At 43.0% G+C, this 17,112-nt stretch overlaps 1 protein-coding gene across 1 annotated transcript in view; it reads left to right on the forward strand.

Annotated features, from left to right (window-relative positions):
• The first annotated feature begins 6,931 nt into the window (after nucleotides 1-6,931).
• The window catches only part of ecel1 (endothelin converting enzyme-like 1), a 45,719-nt gene continuing 35,538 nt past the window's right edge, over nucleotides 6,932-17,112 (forward strand). The window contains exons 1-5 of the mRNA XM_086142315.1: nucleotides 6,932-7,925; nucleotides 10,908-10,976; nucleotides 11,356-11,466; nucleotides 11,565-11,657; nucleotides 15,370-15,494. Of these exons, the coding sequence (XP_085998441.1) occupies nucleotides 7,068-7,925; nucleotides 10,908-10,976; nucleotides 11,356-11,466; nucleotides 11,565-11,657; nucleotides 15,370-15,494 (1,256 nt within the window). The 5' untranslated portion in view covers nucleotides 6,932-7,067. The remainder of the gene's footprint in view (nucleotides 7,926-10,907; nucleotides 10,977-11,355; nucleotides 11,467-11,564; nucleotides 11,658-15,369; nucleotides 15,495-17,112) is intronic.

The following is a 17,112-nucleotide window of genomic DNA, read 5'->3' on the forward strand; positions in this document are numbered from 1 at the left end:
TCCCCAGCCGCAATGATGAGAAATTGCATTGTTCAGCTTCTTTCCTCATGAGATTTGCCAAAATTATTGTCTGTTTCCTTTTTTTTTTTTTATAGATTATGATCTTATAATTTAGAAGATACAATGAGTAAATATAAAAACCAAAGACACAAAAAAAATACTTTTTTCAGTAATCAAGGAAAAACTGATAATACATTTGTGGCTCCAGCCAATTCTCCTCCCTCATATGCTTTCAATCAGAGTAATGAAATAGCCGGTTAGTTACTCAGCTGATTTACATAATAATATTAGTCAACCTTTAGGTTTGATTAGTTTGGTTTTTGGCTTCTCGGCTATCGAGGTGAAAGCCTCCACGGCTAACGTTTGGTGGTTTAATAAGATTTATTAGAATAGACTCACTGAAATCGCATCCATATAATATTAATCACTGAAATAAATATGTTATCGCTTGGGGTGAGTTGTTCCAGGTTCAGCTTAAATATATGTCTTTGTCACATTTGGTAGAGTAGACTAGTTAAAAAAAAATGGAAACTAAAAATTTAGAACAATTAATTAAGATGTTGGCTGTCCAGCTGCCTACTCGGTTCTTCATGCCTGGATGGAGGATGTGAATTATCCTTCCACACCCTTGGAGATGGTTGACTTCACAATCCATCTGGAAAACGATGCATTTTCATCATGGCATAACATTGTTTCTTTAAAAAGATTTTTTTTTTTAAATGTTTAGACCTCAAACTAATTCCTAATACACAAAGCCAAACACACGTATGTCATTCTCATGAGAGCTCCAATTAATTGCATGACACTTTTCTTTCAAAAGAGTGAGTGATGATGGAAAGAAAAAAAGAAAAGATGGTGAAGGAAAGTGGTGAGCAGAGGAGCGAGGTGGACTAAAAACACCTCCAAGAGTGGAGCAAGTAACGTGGAATAAGAGGGATCATCTGTTCCCCTAATCAACATCGAGCACCCCCCGTCTTCCCCTCCTTTCTCTCCCCTTTTTTTTGTCCCTCCCCTCCATCCCTCCCTTACATCGGAGGCTGTGCGCTGCAGCGGCGGCGGCGGCGGCGGCAGCAGCAGAGAGAGCGGCTCGGATCCCCTCACGTCTCCAGGAGGGGTTTAGGGGGGGTTGGGCTCGGATTTCCATCTCGGATCTTCATCCACACTTCATTCAACGGACAAAAGACAAGTCGGAACTTTGTCGGGTTCGGACGCGGCGCGCCGCAGGTGAGGGCTGCGTTTATCGCCAAGTTTCAGGTACTACGAATGGATGAATCTCAACCCTGTGCTGGATGGATGAATGAATGGATGAATTAATTCAACGTGTGATAAATACACTGTTTTTGTCTTGTGAGAGCCGCTGATGGAGAAGATGTGCTTCCGTTAAACTTGTGAGTCACGCCAAGGTTGCCGCTCAAACCCTCCGTTCCGGTGGGTTCACTTTTTACGCGCAAATCGTCTCTCGTTTCTCTTCCTTTTTTTTAACTGTTTAGTGCGACAAAAAAAAGAAACATCGCGCTTGAACGCGTTGGGGGGGAGAAAAAAGAGCAGAGAAGCGTAAAAAGGACGGTGGGATGCTGAGTCGGATTTGTCCGTGGCACCCGAAAAGTGTCTTGGATTGGTTCGTCGCACCTCCGCGCATCATCCGGCGCGCAGCTCATCCACCCGGTTCTCTCCAACCATTCCAATGAAATTCCATCTAAACACGCGTGGATGTCAGTCAGCTTGTTGTTTGCACACGCACGCACATGCACACTCCAAAGTGGCGTTTTGTCCCATTCGCTCCACTAGAGTTTACTCCCCGCGTATTTACGCACCGCCGGTTTTCGCCTCTCCAAAAGTTGCACGTTGAAGCATCTCTCCTGGGCAAAACATAAGCTGTGGCACCTCCACACCACCCTTCTCTGCAAACACAACCCGTCTTTTTCTTTTTCATGTCTTATTTAGGGGATTCTCTATCTCCCACTCTCCACCGAAGGGACCTGGCACAGGTAAATAAGACAGTCCAAATGAAATGTTTACATATTAGAAGGCAAACCTAAAAGTAAATCCAGTACTCTTTAGTTCATTCGTGGATTGATCGCAACTGTAGCTTGATAATTGGTTTACGAGAGGGAGGGCAGGGAGTATTTAATTTGAAAGTATTCTATTGGGCTGCGCAAGAATTAAAAAAAAAAAAAAATCTGAATTCAACCGCCAAAGCCTTCTGCTTTGAATCAAACCCATAAAAAGTATCTCACGGTGCTTCTAAATAGAACTGTTTCAGCTCCGTGTCCAAATCTGTAGCCACGCAAACGTAACACAGCCCTCTACTGCAGCCTCTGGCGAGCGACGATAAGGCTGGAGGAGGGCTGGAGTCCTGCTGAAACCCTCTAAGTGCCGTGAAGCTTCTGGGGCAGGTTTCTGTGACCACTTTGATTAGGGGATAATAAAGTCATACATGCAGAGCTCTGAGGTGATGTAACTGGACTTAGACCAGGGGGGGGAGAGAGAGGAAAAAAAAAAAAGAAAAAAAGAAGAAAACTACTAAATTCTGTGTGCCGATGAATCAAGTTAATTCTTTTGGTAAGACTCAATTATTGTGATTTTTTTAATCATTATCATTATCATTGTTATTCTTATTTTAGCAAACATAACATCATTTGAAGGTTGTTCCAGACTACTTCAAGAGGCTTGGGTTAAATTTTACAATGGCTGTGCTAGAAAGTATCTCAGCATGCAGAATATTGATCGGATGTTTTATTTCATGTTTTGTTGTTTTTTTTTCTACTTTGCCATAGTACTCTATCAGATCACTTTATCCATAAATGAACTTCTACTCTGGACTGGCATCACTGCCTCTGCTCAAACACAAATATGGTAATTAATGGAGTTTGAAGATAAAGAAAATAAAGATCTTTGTCTAAACGTATTGAAAAATAGCACAGGGTCGAGAACAGCTGATGCAAACCTCTGCACAGTCTTGTGCAAACTCATCCTATTGATGAGGCAATGTGATCGCTCGTGGTCCTTCCTTTGTAAAAGGGGGTTAAATAACCATGCAGTCATTGAAGAGTGATGAGCCTTCTGGTCAGATAATAAATGAAAGTCACTATTAAAAGGTAATTTCTGCATGTGGAACACAATCCTGGGTTGTTTTAACAGAAAATGTGAAGCGTCAGCACGGTCTTATCTTGTTTCTGTTGCCCCCTAGTGGGCTTATGATGAAGAAGAAGGAGTTGAATGGGGATCCGTTGCTTGGAGCCCAGATGGTAGGAAATAAAAAAACATGCCTATTTATATTGATTCAGCAGTAAGTAATGCTGACATTTATCTTTTGGGTTCTTTGTAACCATCCTGCTTCAACTACTGGCAGCTTCCCAACTCCGTAGACCCCACTCGATTTGACACCGTAACAGCCTTTTTACTTGACCATGAGGGACTGTTTTTAATGTTCTAATGCTTGAGCTCCTCAAGCTCTGTGAGCGAGTAGCCACAGGTTAAAACCGCCGATGCTGCGGCTCACTTTGTTCTTCCTTTAAGAACTTTTGGCCCGGCGTGCATGCTAACAGCGCTGTTCTCCATCCATAGTGTCAACCTGAGCTGAGACCTCCACCTATCACTGCTGTGATGGACTTCTCTTAAATGTGTTAATAGAGATCAAGGAGAAAAGTCCATCCAGCCATTGAATTGCACAGTTTGCTTAGCAACGCCGTGATTCGTTTAGATGTCATTTGGCTCATTAGCCCCCCGGTTCTCTCCTCGGGGCCCGCCGAGGTCCCCGGACCACACTTTTCGAACCACTGTTTAAGTGATAGTCTAATGCTCTCAAGATATATGGGAAATGCTCGACAACTAGAGAGGCACTATGCATCACCAGATTCTGTTCTTTTATGCATTTTAAGTATCCCTGAGCAGTGTGTGTCTGTGTGTGCAAGCACACACTTGCGCACACACGTATGTGGGTTTGTGTGTTTAGCAGTATTAGTATAACTCCCAGATATTACACCCTGTCATGTTCGGTAAATAGCCATTCATCACACGTGCCTTTCCCAGTGATGGCACCCGCAAGATCCAATCCATTATCCGAATGCTAGTTGTCCACTCTGTGCGTGTGTGTTTGTGTGTACATGTGTGTGCCTGTACTTGTGCATATGTGTGTCTGTACACACGCTTTCATTTATTATGAAATTTGAGGAGTTGTGACATAAGAAGGGTGTGCATGCATTTGAAAGAGAAGAGGGCAAGTTGCAGAGAGATGTGTACTGTTTTGAATAGTAATCCCATTATATTTACATTATAATAAATCATATGAAAGGAATGTTCCCATTCAAGAAAACATAAGAGGCTGATAGTCATGAGGTATGGCTGCACAGAGAATGCAGTTTTTTAGTATTTGCATGTAAAAATGACAGAAAATTGATGGATGATAAATCGGATGGATAGTGACATCTCACCGAGGCGCACTATATTTCAATTTCCACCCATCTTTCTCCCATTTTCTTTCCCTTTTGGAATTTCCCCAGAACTAACCTGACCATCGCGTCCCCCTGCTAACTCTATTTCCGGTGAAGGAGGGCATTCATAGATGTGCCACCTCTAATGATGCTCCTCTTTTCAGCAGGAGGGCTCGGTACTGTTATGCTGCCGACCGACCACAGGAAGGCGCCGGTGCTGTAATGAGATGGTTATATTGCAGAAAAGAACCCAGCAGTATTTGACCGAAAAAAAAAGGATAGTCAACGCTAGTGTCTTTTTTTTTGTTTGTTTGTTTTTTTATCCTGGCCTATAGAAACATTGAATTCTACTGATATTGTCTCAGTGTAAACTCCATGCAGGGGGAGCGGTGACGGCTATATGCCATCATCACGCTGTCTAAGGAACACGTTTATCGAACCGTCTTCATATCGTTGCCGCCGCAATATCCACTGACAAATGACCTCGATGTTCATTCTCTACTGAAATAGCTTTTATCCAAGACAGAAACCCAATGTTAGTGTGTCAACAAGTATGAATGACTAGCAAATGTAAATATTCATTCATTCATTCTTTGTCTACTGCTTATCCTGCACTGGGGGTCATGGGGTCATGCTGGAGCCTCTGGGTGAGGCGTGGGGTTCACGGGACGTGAATTGAAGCGGTATCGCTCGGCTCTACATGGATTTGAATGCATATATTGTATCCGATCTTCCGGTGAGATGCAGCCGCAAGCAACCTGAACACGTTTTTTTTTTTTTTTTTTTTAACATACCGTGGTGTGGATGAGTTGAGCACATCCTTTTTTTTACAGCTTATCCTCTTCAGGGTCACGGGGGATGCTGGAGCCTATCCCGTCTGCCATTGGGCGAGAGGTGGTGTGCACCGCCTCTCAATCGCAAATCACGTACAGACGGGCGACCGTTCACCGTCTTTTTCACATCTGGGCAGTTTTTCCGATTAACCTGCATGTTTTTTGATCGGAGACCTCGGAAATAACTCACGCAGACACGAGGAGAACACGCAAACTCCAAACAGTCCTCTGTCGGAATCGAAAGCGGGGTTCTTTGCGCCGTTTGGCCGAAGCGCGAAACACTCTGCCTGTGTGATCGTAAACTTGAAATGGGCGTCCCTGGAGGACGATGACACTTATATCACTCCCTGGCGGCACCACAAAAAGTCACTACCCTAAAGGATGCACTACATTAAACAAAACTCATGAGTGGGGCTTTGGATGGAGAAGCCGGATCGGAGGAAGAGATTAGTGCCGGGTCAATTTATACTGAACCAGCAATGGCAGACACAAAGTCAATTCATGCTTCTATATTCATAGAATAGCACGCCCGCTGTCAGTCACTTCTCGCACGTATAGTAATCCTACCGTGCACTCACCGGTTGTCGCTTCACTTACGAGCTGAAATCGTCACATCTCGCCGTCCCTCTATTTACTTGTAGAACATTTAATGTTTCTTTCCCTCTTATCTAAATGCAACAGTCCCATAAAGTGAGTGAAAGCTTGTTAAGGGCATCATTGCTGAAGTTTGCTATTCTCAGAGGAGATAACGGGGATCAATTTTCACAGATTGCCTTCACAGTGCTCATAAGATCACTGCACCTAGCCACTGACAACACACACACACGCGCGCGCACACACACAGGGAGGGAATCAGACAGCATCCGAAAAACCAGCTATCAGTCAGTCTCTCTTGACAGAAAAGTGATATTTTGTCAATATGACAGATGTTGAGTGAATCGAGTGTATCTCGTTCGGAGTTGTGAGGCTTGTGTTACGTAAGACAAATGCATAAACTGGCGTTTCTGCTGTTTTTGGACTTCTTAAAGTATTTAGCTTCAAAGTAAACAACAATAACACTTAAGTGGCTCGGGTTTTGTATGTGTGGTTTCCGATCCTCTTAAAGACAGAGGATCTACTGCGCAGTGTGTGAGTCCATCTGTGTGTGTCTGTGTCATTTACATGGCAACACACGGGTCATGGATGCCTGTTTGTAATGATAAACTAAAAAAAGTTTTACATACATATAAAGCTGACACAGATGGAGTCGGGGCTCAAACCACACCTTTGTTCCCAGCGGATGCTCAGCTCTTCGTTCTTGTCTCCAATGAGCTGTGAGTTACCCTGGGAACAACACAAAGTAGGGGAAATGACCCAAAACAGACTGTTTCCTCATTCCCCGTTGCCGCAATCATGGATTCAATTTCTTATCTCTCTCTCATGTCTTACAGCTCTCTCCTATCTCCTTTCTATTTTAATCGACAGGTGACCTGGAACCGGTTGGAGCGAGGGAGGAGATCAAATGGAAAGGGAGCAGACGGAAAGAGGATGAGAGAGATAGAGAGCAGGACCCAGGAGATTCCTCATGCAGAATGGGAGCCTCTAACTCTGCCAGCTCGTGATTTGAAAAGAACAAAAGAGACTTTGCCAAAGAAGGCCAAAAGGATTTCGACTTAACATCCGCGTTTCGCCCTTCTGGGGCCGTACCCTTGTTATCGCGGTAGGAGTAGTCATGGTTTAAAAACCGAACTGAGAATTAAGTCATTGTAAATCTCAGAATAGCCTTCTGCTATTGACGTCTCATTTATCGCGGCCCATTGCCATGGAGAAGACGTACTCATTAACCGCACACTATGACGAGTTCCAGGAAGTAAAATACGGCGGGCGCTACAGCAGCGACATCCTCAGCAATGGCATGACACTCCATTTGGGCGGGAGCTTGGATCGCCACGTGGGGCGAAGCCGAGGAGGGACCTGGTCGAACGGTCGAAACAAAGATCCGAGCGGCGCCGGCGGCGCCGGCGGAATTCCGAGATGGAGCCGCAGGGAGATTTGCCTCCTCTCTGCGCTGGTTTTTGCAGCTGGCATGTGCATTATCCTGGGCACCATGCTGGCCCTCAAATACATATCTCTGGATGCCCAGCAAGACCCGCAGTGTAAGCAGGACTGCCAGCGGAAACGTTCGCTTCTGCGCGCCGCGCGCTTCGTTCAGGCGAATATCGACCCCACCATCCAGCCGTGCCAGGACTTCTACTCCTTCGCGTGCGGCGGTTGGCTGAGACGTCACGGCATCCCCGAGGACAAGCTCAGCTACGGCATCATCACAGCCATCGGGGAGCACAATGAGGAGAAACTACAGCGCCTCCTGCTGGAACCCATCCGGAGACGGGGGCCCGACTCCGCCGAGCGCAAGGTCAAAGAGTTCTATCGATCGTGCGTCAACATCCAGGAGATTGACAAGCTGGGCTCCGACCCCATGACAGAAGTGATTGACAGCTGCGGGGGGTGGGACCTGGTCGGGGCTCCTCCCGGGGCGGCCGGCTGGGAGAGAGAAGGCGCCCCGCAGAGGCCAGATTTCAATGAGCTGTTGTACAGGACCCAGGGCATGTACAGCACCGCCGTGTTCTTCTCTCTTACCGTCAACGTCGATGACAAGAACTCCTCCAGGAACGCCATCAGGGTGAGTGTGCTCGGCCACGAAGCGGACATTAGCGACAAAAGAGGTGTTCTTCTGTTTGTGCTTTAACCTGTTATTTCAGGACGGGGAAAAAGAAACATCCCGCTTCTCGTTTAAGAGTGGACACATAACAACAACTACGAACACGGTCGCCCTTCCGCGCCCCTGCCCCGTCTCTCCTGTCAGCTAAGGATATATTGCCCACAAGACGAACAACCTTGTAACCAGCGACATAATACAATAATACATAATACAAACATTTGTACTGTAGCCAATAGAAGTAGCCAGAACACTTACATAATATGAACAAACAACTACAGATCTTTGTCACAGCAATTCATGCCAAAGCTGTGTCTCTCAAAACCTGTCACTTTTCCAAATGGGGCAAATGATTGCGGCATGTCCGAATGGCCTAAATAGAGCAGGTCAACAAACGCACACCTGCGCACCACCGAGGGTTCTGCAGAGTTATTCTTACAGTATAAATCGCTTGCATTAGATGCAGGTACTTTCGCCAATCATCGCCTTTCTATTCAGTTCATGAAATCACCCTCAGGGCATCTCCCCCCGCTATTCAAATTACAACCCAAAAAATTGAAAACGATTGCCCATTTTGATTGATAGTTTCAAACTTTTGTTTTCTTTCATTGGTCATCATGTGCCTTAAAAAACCCTTATTTTTCAAATGATGATTCCCAAGAATTGCTAGAGCTAATTTGTATTTTTTCTGTGACATCTTTCATATATCTTCCAACTTTAATAGTAGAAGTGTTCATGTCTACGACGTGTTCAGGTAAATATATACATGTATAAGTAAGTATATTAGCCTGTTTGTTACAACTGTTGGGTAGGACATAAATTTTGTTAAAAATTTTAGCTAATCTTTACAACATGGGACATGCATTACTGTCTATCAGTGCTTGAAGCAGCGTGTATCAGTTTGCAGCAAAGAGATGAAGCAAAGCAGGAAGCGAGATATCAGACGCTTGCGCTCGCAGCTGTTTTTTACTTTAAAACATACAACCAAACACTCGGTCGTATGTGACATCGCTTTACCGTTCCTGGAAAAATCAGAAATTGTTTTCGAACTGCAGGGATGAGGTGATTTTGAACATGTTGCCCGTAAACACAGCGGCTCTTCGGATTTGATGCGTTGCTGAAATACGTTACAAAGAGGATGATTCTACAAAAAAATCGCCAAAGGGTTCATCTCAGGGTGAAAAAAGTCATAAGTAAAAAGACTTTCTCTGTAGGGATGTTGCACAAAAGCAAAGGGGAGGGGGGGAATCAATACACTTAAAACGGATAAGAATTTATTTAACAACAAAAAGCCTCCTATCCATGATAAAAGCCCCCCAAAAAGAAATAGAGAGAATTCAAGAGAACATAAAGAGAAAATGATTTAATCAGTGAACCTTAGCAGACAGATCGTACTGCCTCTGCGGAGCTCCTGGTGGGATATGAAGCCCTTGAAGGAGGAACGCAATGTGAGAAACGGCGTTTGAATCCAGATGTAAGATTGATCTGCTCCGTTCTCAGGTGTGGACAGATGTGCGTTTACTTTCAATTTTTTGATACTCATTTGATATCGTATTTACATATTTTTTTACATAATTGGAGCAAGAGCTCATGAATGTCACATTTGAAAATGACATCGAATACTAATAAGAATGCTAATAATGCTAACAACAAAAATAGCAATAATAATAACAATAATGATAATAATAATAATAATAACAAAATAATGCTACTACTACTACTACTAGTACTAATACTAATAATCATAAAATAACAACAATAACAATAATGATGATAGTAACCGAGAACTTTCAATCTTACTGTTGTACAAATGAGAATGAGCAAGAGTAGGGCACAAATGAATATACAAACAAATTCAATTAATTTATCCTGTAGCGAGACGCTTTCACTGAACCTATTGAAAGTTTGTGGACTGTTGGTGGAAAACCCACAGAGACGCAGGGAAAACCCACAAACTCCACACAGAAAGAGCCCTCTCTCAGAATCCAACCTGGAAACTTCTCGCTGTGAGGCAGTAATGCAAACTACCACCGTGCAAGTGGTTATATTTCAAGTGTCATGTAATATTGTTACAGTTGCCAGATGAAGAGATTTGGGTCATTTTAAGATTTGTTTGTCAGATAATACTAAAAATGAGTGTTGAGGAGTGACAAAATCTCCATCATGAAACCGTGATGAGAGGCACGCCAGACAATTAGTCATTACTTGAGACGAATCCTCAAATAGCAAAAAGCTCTCTGTCTCTTCAGTTGCTCATGAACAAATTATCAGCTTCACTTGAGGTCAAGAGGTCACTCTTGACATATGGAAAACCTCAGTGATATGATAGTCTATTACTTTCTTTTTCGGATGCTGTCAGTCATTTATTGCATGATACAGTAATCTCCCCCACCGAGGTTAGCCTCCTTCCACGTATGTGCAAGCCTTTAGATCGACTCTAGCTACTTGCGAAACTTTGACGTGCAGATAACCTGCAGCAGCTCCATTTGAGATAGTGTTGATGCGAGGTTAGGGAACAAAAACAATCAACCGGAGAAAATTTTATTTTCAAATGAAAAGTTTTTCCTCTTTTTATATTCTTATTGAAAGTGCAATGTCTTTAGGTGAAAAAAAGTTCAAGATTTCATTTTGTCCTAAAATGGATAAGAGCGGTCTCGTCAAACGGATTCTCAGAATGGACAGCAAACGTTATCAAAGCTGAATAGGCCGATATCCCAGATTAATAAAAGATGAGCATCACTTAAGATTATAAATAATTTACTCACAAAATGTTATGATTTATTCATTTGTGCGCTTTGTTTATCAGCTTGCATTTGTTTTTTTTAAATACGGATATATTCACAACATGCAGATTTATTTCCCCAAAATGTATCTTCTCATTCAGAGCTTTTTGTGCGTCCGTGCGTGTCCCTGTGTGTGTGTGCGTGTGTGTGTGTGTGTGTATAGATTGATCAAGAGGGACTTACACTGCCTGAAAGGAGCCTCTACCTGGGACAGGATGAGGACAGTGTGAAGGTAAACTCTTCTATCTTTGTGAGTCTTCTCATTTCTCCCTACTTTCCTCCTCCTTTCTCCATGTCATCCCTCCTTCCATCCTTTGCCGCCAATTATTTCACTGTAACTTCCCGCTCTTCTCCCCCTCCTCCTCTTCCTCCTCCTCCTCCTCCTCCTTCTCTCCATCTGTCCCACTGACCCATCTCTCTCCCTCCTCATCATTAATCCACCACCTGTTTTTACATCTCCATCTCCTGCTGTTCTTTTGTTATCCTGCCCGTTTCGCCACATGTGCCACCCCTCGTCTCCCAGTCACCCCGGCCCCGCGTTTCCACGGGCGTAACCTAAAAAAGCGGTCGTTCCTTCTGGCGATTGATGCTGATGTCATCACGCCTCTTAGATCTTGGCGGCGTACAAGGCCTTGATGGAGCGCTTGCTGAGCATGCTGGGGGCCCACAACGCCACACAGAAGTCCAAGGAGATTATACAGCTGGAGACCCGTCTGGCCAATGTGAGCTCATTTCTCGCGCGTGCGTGTGTGCGCGTGTGTGTGTGTGTGTGTGTGTGTGTCTGCGTGCTTTGTTGACCGAAATATCCCCTCTTTCTCAGATCACTGTGTCAGAATATGATGACCAAAGAAAAGACATTAGCACCATGTATAACCGCATCACCCTCAAGCAACTCCAGCGCATTGCTCCCAGTGTGAGTACTGCACGCACGACGCCCCCACACACACAAAAAAAATAGATAAATAAAACACGCGTACACATTCACAAGGCTCGACGCGAGTCACAAAAGCAACGGCGATGGATTGCGGGATGAAATGAAAGACGTAGGTAAGAAAATAAGGCGACATCGGACGCTGTTAGAAGTGATGGCAGGCAAAGAGGATGTAGACACTGGAGATAAATGGGGAGCGCGGAGCAAGAGGAAGGAGGAGGTTTTCCCCTGAAGCGACGAGAATGCTGACAGATAATCCTCAAGTTTCATGGTGGAGGGAGGGATGGATGAGGAGGAGCGAGTGTGTGTGTGTGTGTTGGGGGTGGGGGGGGTCTGCTTTTAAGATTCACAGTCATGGAAGAGGGACAACAAAAGAGGAAGAGAAGCGGGAGAGTGAGAGTAAAAGGGGTTAAAGAGCATTCAAACCAGGGTCGTGGTACGGAGCAGATTACAGATTCAATTGGAGAAAGATTGTAAAGCAGCCGCTGTGTGCCGCGGCCATTGATTAGCCTTAAATTGGATTTGGAGTTGAAATGTAGGACTTTTTTTTTTCCCTCCGTGCAAGTTGCAGGCCGTCCGGCCAACACGGCGGTTTCCTATTAATTGACCTTTAACAGGGAATCGAATAAAACATAAATATCTAAAGTGATGAAAAGAAACACGGAAGCCACTATTTCTGATGGTTTGAGGTAGCTATTCAAAAAAAGTGTCCAGCTTGTGAACTTTTAACCAGCTGCATCAGAAAGACTTTTTTTTTTTTTTTGATCATGTTCAGAATCTGAAGATTATAACCCTGTCAAAGCGTTGCAATCAAACTATTAAAAAATGTCACCAATGCCATAACTTTGAAAACATTTTGACTTTCACATTTTTTGCCCAACTACCCAAAATGTGTCAGTCTCAGCATCAGGGTCACTTAATCAGTTTTCATATTGTTATTCCACAGATGGTGAAAAACACTCTTTCAGTCAAGGAAGAAATGACGTATAATCCATCAATCAGCCTCCATCCAAAACCCGCCGTCACCCGATATCTTTTTAAAATCATTTTGCAATGACGAAGGTGCAATAATAGATTGTCGAGCACCAGTAAAGCAAGAGATGCTGTATAATTCAATTAGAGCTATACATACCCATTCCCGACAATAGAATGAGATATAATGACATTTTAAAAAGCGGGAGAAATCAATTACATGCCCACACTCACCCATTACTCGGTCTAATGGAGGCTGGACACCACGCTACGGTGCTGTAGACTGGATTTCCATGGGGATAACCAAACTACCAAATAACCGGGAATGTCGTGGGTGTATGTTGGCTGACATCGAGGCTGAATTTAATTAGGTGCGGTACGTTCACACCCAAAAAGTGGTGAAGTCTAGTGTCAAGCCGGCTTAGTCGTACAGCATACAAATATTCCATTTTATACAAATCACATGCTGTTTAATTTACTGCCACTGTGTAATTACATTTATAAATACATTCATTTTATTCTATTCTATTTTATTGTTTAGCATGCTCACCGACGTCTAGAAAGAGATGAACTTGCGCGTATCCAAAAGCAAGAGTGCCAAAGGCTGAAATAATCAAATTCCAGTCATGATGACGTTTGCCAGCTTACCGATAGTTCGGTTGTAGTATATTTAACAAAGAAAAAGAAAAATAAACAAAGACTTAGGAACAACCTCAGATCATTAATTTCTTCCTGTGCGTGCCGGCATTCGGATACCAATCCTCCTTGTCATGCCCTCAGATTTCAGGTTTCCCTTTAAAATCAGACCAGTTCTTCCACGCTACTCCGTTCTTTATTAGGGACTCCACTTTCATTCACCCGAAACTGATCCCCATTTTTTCAGCTTCACAATCACCATGGTCGAGTATTTATTCGCTAATATAGTATAAGCCTCTAAATGTCTAAATCTCGAGTACTAAATGAATACACTGAATGTGTATTAATCTATTCCTGAAAGTGGTTTAAATCAAATACATCATTTATTGCTAATTATGCATTATTTGTTTTGAAGCTGAATGCAATAAGGAGGTTTTGAAAATACAGTCAAGTAAGAATTTTATCTATTTCGCACAAAATCGCATCACAGTTGCTGTGTGACATTTTACATGCAGGTTTTTTTTTAACGATTTTTTTAATGATTTGAAGATTTACAGAACCCAACATTTTCCCAACAAGCAAGCATGGCAAAGGCAATGAGAAACATTGTCTTTTAATGGGCAGAAACCTAGAAAAGATTCAAGCTCAATGTGGGCGACCTTCCACCTCGACCGTTAGGGGTCGATAGAGAGAGAATAGAGTCTGAACCGGGAAACGTGGGTTGGGAGGGACAGACACAAATGATCCCTTACTAATAGTAACAGTATCGCTGACAGTTACATGGTAATAGTTGAAATGATACATCAATATCCTTGATATCCATAAAAGAAATAACAATGGTGGACGGCCGGCAAGACTACTGCGGTAGATCAAGCCACACGCCACCTGGGAATCTGCCAATTGAAAGAGCCGAGGGACTCCGGAGAAGATATGAGGTTGCTGTCATGCATTGATGAAGGGACATCATTGCAGACGGGATAGAAGAGTGGGAGGAATGAGCGAGGGGCATATCGGGATATCCTTCAGCAGAGTGAGTCCATGGCAGTATGTAGAATAAGGGACTCGGCCACTTGCGGCCCTCGGAACAATGTTTTGCGAGCGAATCTTTGTGTTTGTGCGGCCCGTGCGTTTTTTCTCACATGCATCCTGGGGGGTTTTATGTAGTGCGTTTCAAAAAAAAAAAAAAAAAAAAAAGGGCAAGGAAATAATGAAAAAGTAACTTTGCGTTGTATTTTTTGATTCAAAATTTAAAAACAAAATGATTTATTGATGAAAAAAACATCGAGTGATATTGTTAAAACGATCTTTTCTTTTCTTATTTCTATAAAAACCACAAAAAATAATGGCAAAAAAAAAAAGGCAAAATTAAAAAGATTGATTTAACAACCAGGGTCGCCACCATTAGCCTTGTAAACATTATCCTCCTCTTATGCATGATACGGATCAATTTTCTAATAAATTCTAGTGGCAAATTTTCTCACAATGACCCAATTTTCTCTTTTAACTCAACAATATTTTTAGTGTGTAATTTCATCAATTCTTTTTTAATATTTATTTTTGATATTAATTTGTCATTGTATTGTTTCTTTCAGAGGAACAGTTCATTACATATAAAGATTTACCTGTTACCTCTTTTACACTAAAACAAAGGAAAAATTTGGACTTAGTGTTACTTCTAGGAAATTATTTTACTGTCCGGCCCCCTTGACATCAAATTAGGCCGTATGTGGCCCCCGGAGCAAAATGAGTTTAACACCCCTGATGTAGATATAATGGCACGAAAAAAATCCTTTTCAAAATGTCCTTTTCTTTATGGGATGCATTGACAATAAGCAAAATGTGGCAAATTGATTACATTCCTTAAATAGTGGCCCTTTCAAAACTTTAAGCCAGCTTTTATGAATTCAGCCTTCAGTTAAAAGGAAAGGCATTTCTCAGCTGGATCAAATAGATTCTTTATAACCCAAATAGGCACATTATCACTTTATTTTATAAGTGCTGAGAAGTAAAAAAAAAATTCTCGGTTAACTGATTTCAAAATAATACATCCGAATGACGCTGTTGAATACGACCTTGTCTACCGCAGCTGCATTGGAAACGCCTGCTGGACAGAATCTTCCACGACAGCTTTTCCGAAGACGAGGAGATCGTGGTCCTCGCCACCGATTACATCCAGAAAGTTTCGGACATCATCAAGACCACCTCTAAGAGGTAAAGAGTTGGACGGATTCCCTCGGGGGAAGAGGGAAGGGTTGAGTGTCGAGGGAGGGGAAGAGAGGAGTGCGGAAAATCGATCATATTTGACGCGTGCATTTTTAAGTCCGTACTTTTCGAGCGTGAGTAAGCACTTTAGTCGGAGCTCATTTCACAAGTGTGGGTTGTGCACCCCTTTGGTTTGAGCTGTCAACACAACACGGGACAAAACCCGGTGTCAGAATTCATATGGATCTGTTCGAGGCGCGGAGTGTACCGCATATATGTGTGTGTGTGTGTGTGTGTGTGAGAGAGTCGGAGGTGAGTCACCGCTGGATGGAGTTCAAGTTGAACCGCAGCTAATTATTATCGATCTTCCCACACCTTTCTGTGAGACGGACACACGTGGACAAACACACACTCACTGCCCCGTTTTCCTCTTGACAGACTCAGAGGGAGGCCTTGAAGGGGCTGCTACACATCAATGTGTGTGTGTGTGCGTGTGTGTGTGTGTGTGTGTTACGACTACTGACAGCTCGCCAATAGTCACTGTGCTCTACACAAATACAGAACAGCATTCAGGCGGCATCCAGGCCTGACTGCCTGCATGGCTGACAGGTGAATGACTCGCTTGTCATGCATCCGTCTTCAACTGGATACTTGTTATAGCATAATATAAGAAGAGCCAAGGTCAAAAGTGCAGGCTTCTGAATTCGACTGGGTTACATTTGGGGGGATTTGGGATTTTTGTCACTTCTATCAACCCCGAGTCCAGATATTACTCCGATAGAGGATTTTCGAATCTAGAAAAAAGAAACATATTTAATTCAGTAGAAAAAGATTCATAACTTACGTGACATGCCTTTTCCTTCAGGCTGATTTTAGAGAGCAACACATTAGTATTTTGGAAAGAACTCTTTCCCATTGTGCTCAATATATGCGGCTTATTTGCACTCAGTACACTTAACTTTTTTCCTTTTCTATTTATTGTGACTTGCATACGGTCAAAGTTGAGTGGCAGTACAGCGGGAAAATACTCACTATTCTGAAGCTTTTTTTTTTTTTTTTACCAAATAGCAGGTTTTAATATGGACAAAAATAATTTGGATTTGAAATGTTCTCTTGGCTCAGCCTGTTAGATTTGGAGAAAATGGCTTTCCGTGTTTTCCATGTTTACGCATGTCTAGCGCTTTACCTGATAAAAAAATGTACGGTAATTGTTTTTCAACAGAAGTTAATATTCGGTAGTCACTGAATTCTAATCAGAAATGATTTGGCTTAACTGGATGGAAGGAATTTCTCACACGGGATTAATACATAAAATATTCACTTTTTTTGTCTGCTTCATTCGCTGAGTCGGAGACGCAAGACAGGTTAGGGCGGCACACCTCTGCCTCACACCAAGAAGGTCCCCGGTTCAGTTCCGACAGGACGCCGTTCTGCATGTGACGGTTTCCTCCGACGTTCTTTGTTTTTTTTTTTCTACCGACAGTCCGAAAACATGCAGTCGGTTCATTGACGACCCTAAATTGCCCAGCCATGTCAGTGAAAGAACGAATGGTTGTTTAGCCCCCCCTCCCCCACACCAATACCAAGAGTAGAAACTCTACTATTTAAAAGAAAGATCTATTAAATG

Source organism: Fistularia commersonii, chromosome 3 (genome assembly GCF_037954325.1).
Source record: "Fistularia commersonii isolate RoL2024-O1a breed Wild chromosome 3, RoL_Fcom_v1.0, whole genome shotgun sequence".
Taxonomy (NCBI): Eukaryota; Metazoa; Chordata; class Actinopteri; order Syngnathiformes; family Fistulariidae; genus Fistularia; species Fistularia commersonii.